We start from the raw sequence: 2,500 nt of genomic DNA on the forward strand, positions 1-2,500 counted from the left end.
AAAAGTCAGAGTGTATTGTATCTCCCTTGATCGTAGTTTCCCGTTTCACCCTGTGCTGTAAGAAGTGCATGTCACCTAATATTTTTTTTGTCATTGTCGAATATACACATAAAATTGTCAGTAAATATTTTTGATTCTTCCTGAAAAATACTGTTGGGAACAGTTGCATGTTAGTAAAGGCTGATGACATAACCCCAGTCATTCGTTTTTGTACACTTTTCCACAAAACGTCACGACAGTTCACGGCTGGCGAACGGTAAAAGAAAATTCAAGAGGGTGGTAGCTGGGAACTTGAACCTCCACGTGATTAGTTTGGACCAATGAAATTTCCAGAAAAGAGGCGGTCGAACTAAGTCGTGTGTCGCATGTGGTGTGAAGAGTCCTGCTAGTTTTACTACATTTCCTCCAAATTTTTAGTGTATTTTAAAGATTTTTTCAATCATATATTAAGCAGAGGAGTATCCTTGACCATGGGAGACCAGCCTGGTGCTGGTGGCTCTCGTTCATACAAAATCCGTGGGTATACAAGAGAGCGACAATCCGCGAAACCATACGCTCGACCGCCAGGGCGAAGAAAGGTAAGTAATGCCAATGTAGTTGGGAAGTAATTGAATTATCACGTAAAGAACGAAGCAAGCGGTAATGTTCTGTTCTTGAAAAAATATTTTTTCTTGTTTGCTCAGTTTAAGCTCACAGTTATGCCTTTAAAGATAATTTTAGTCTTCGTCTTCAACCTGTTGCAGGGGGTTATCGAAACTGTCAAGGATTTTTTCTCTCCGTCTTGGCTCGTAGATTTGTTCAAAGGAAATCAAAGATCACTGGCTGTTACAAATGAAGACGCTAATGTTGAAGTAGAAAATGATAACGTTTCGCAAACCGTCGAAGAAAGCTCCAGCTCAACTTCTAATGAGCGATCTTCGAATATGCCGTGCGATGTTTCTGCTAGCAAAGTAGGGAATGGACAGCTGAGGTCTTCGTTAGGGCCGGGATGTTTTTCGTCAATTTTACGTCAACGCGAGGAGGTTTTAAGCGATTTTCCTTCCACTTCAAGACCTTCGCGAACGTTTGGACTATCGAGTGGTTTTGATCGTTTGGGAGAACCTTCAACAAGTTTGGCCAGATCTGAGGATTTTGACAGAGAAGTTCCAAGCTCGAAGGGAGAGGATGTTCATCTGGATACTGTGGCGGTAAGCTTTACCTAACTGCACTGGTATAGTAATAAAATTTGTGTAGTTTCTTACATGGCCGATATTACTTCATCATTCTACCGAAAGGTCTAAAAAAGCAATGCTTCTTGACAAAGGAGTGCGTCCAAGTTTGGGATAAGTTGAAATCGAAGGTAAATGGGTTTGTGAACTCTTACGCAAAGTTTCCAAATTCTTATGTTTAAGTTTCATTCTTCAAGTCATCTCAAAATGTAATACACTTGTGACTAAGTTGTATTTCTGACTCGGAATTTTTGTCAAACTGTCTTACCAACTTGTTTTCTCCTTGCAACCAATACTTCATGAAATAACTGTGATTCGTGCTATTGAAATAGTGAGTTCCTTGTCATTTTTAAAATTTCCAAGCTCACTTAACTTCCTCTCAAGATTTTTTGTAGTTTCAACAGTTTGTCAATATATTTAGTTTTATGGCATGTGGAAAGAAACAAGTGATAACATGTTGATCAGTATTACAAGAAATGTTTTGACACGATTGTGATTGGTGTTGGTGAGTGTCTCGAGGTTGCTGTTTTTTAAATAGCAGACATCGGCTATTTAGGTGACGAAGCAGTTGGGTGATTAAAATGCACCAAACATCCAGACATGTTCTTTGGTTGAAAATGCTGTAAAGTTGTGATGTATGTCCAGCATTGCTGCTTTCAAAAAGGGAACTTAGTTGAATTTGGTTGCCTTGAATTTGTTCAAGCTTGTTCAGTAATGTAATTTGTACAAAGCAATCAGAAGGGTTAGAATTGATCATCAGTTTCTCTGATAGCAATATATATAACCCATAACTATGTGTAACATATTTAAATCAACTTCAGTAATTGTCAACTGTCACAAGTAAAATGTCTTTTTTGCTCTGTTAGTTGCTATCAATTTGATCACCAAACATTGTGGGTAATATTAATGTTTGACGGTACCAGATATGTTGATTCAAGTTCTGGGATAACTCTTATGTGTTCATGAAATATTGTATTGACTGACCATGTAGTGTTTAACAACACTTTTTTCTGAGGTCATAGAATAATTGGTATTTGTCAACGTACAAGCACAATGTTTGATTGCACTGGTCAAAGTAGAAATTATTTGGGCCAAACTTGTGATGTTAGTCTCGTGAGAACTGCTCAGTGAACCAAGGATAAAAAGATAATTTCAAAGGTTTTTTTGATTTCATGCATAAACTTAAGTTAGCTAGCTTATTTCATGTGTAAAACTCTTTGCAGTATAGTTGTTTTTTCTCCAGATTTGTTTTCTCGGATTTCCTTGTTTTCGCTCATTTTGAATTTGTTGGA

At 37.6% G+C, this 2,500-nt stretch overlaps 1 protein-coding gene across 2 annotated transcripts in view; it reads left to right on the forward strand.

The window, feature by feature from the left end:
• The first annotated feature begins 336 nt into the window (after positions 1 to 336).
• Positions 337 to 2,500, forward strand: part of LOC137974826 (nuclear pore complex protein Nup153-like) — a 29,781-nt gene continuing 27,617 nt past the window's right edge. For both annotated transcript variants that reach the window (XM_068821818.1, XM_068821819.1), the window contains exons 1-2: positions 337 to 578; positions 744 to 1,187. In XM_068821818.1, coding sequence (XP_068677919.1) covers positions 471 to 578; positions 744 to 1,187 — 552 coding nt within the window. In that variant the 5' untranslated portion in view covers positions 337 to 470. The remainder of the gene's footprint in view (positions 579 to 743; positions 1,188 to 2,500) is intronic.

Source organism: Montipora foliosa, chromosome 11 (genome assembly GCF_036669935.1).
Source record: "Montipora foliosa isolate CH-2021 chromosome 11, ASM3666993v2, whole genome shotgun sequence".
In the NCBI taxonomy this organism is placed as follows: Eukaryota; Metazoa; Cnidaria; class Anthozoa; order Scleractinia; family Acroporidae; genus Montipora; species Montipora foliosa.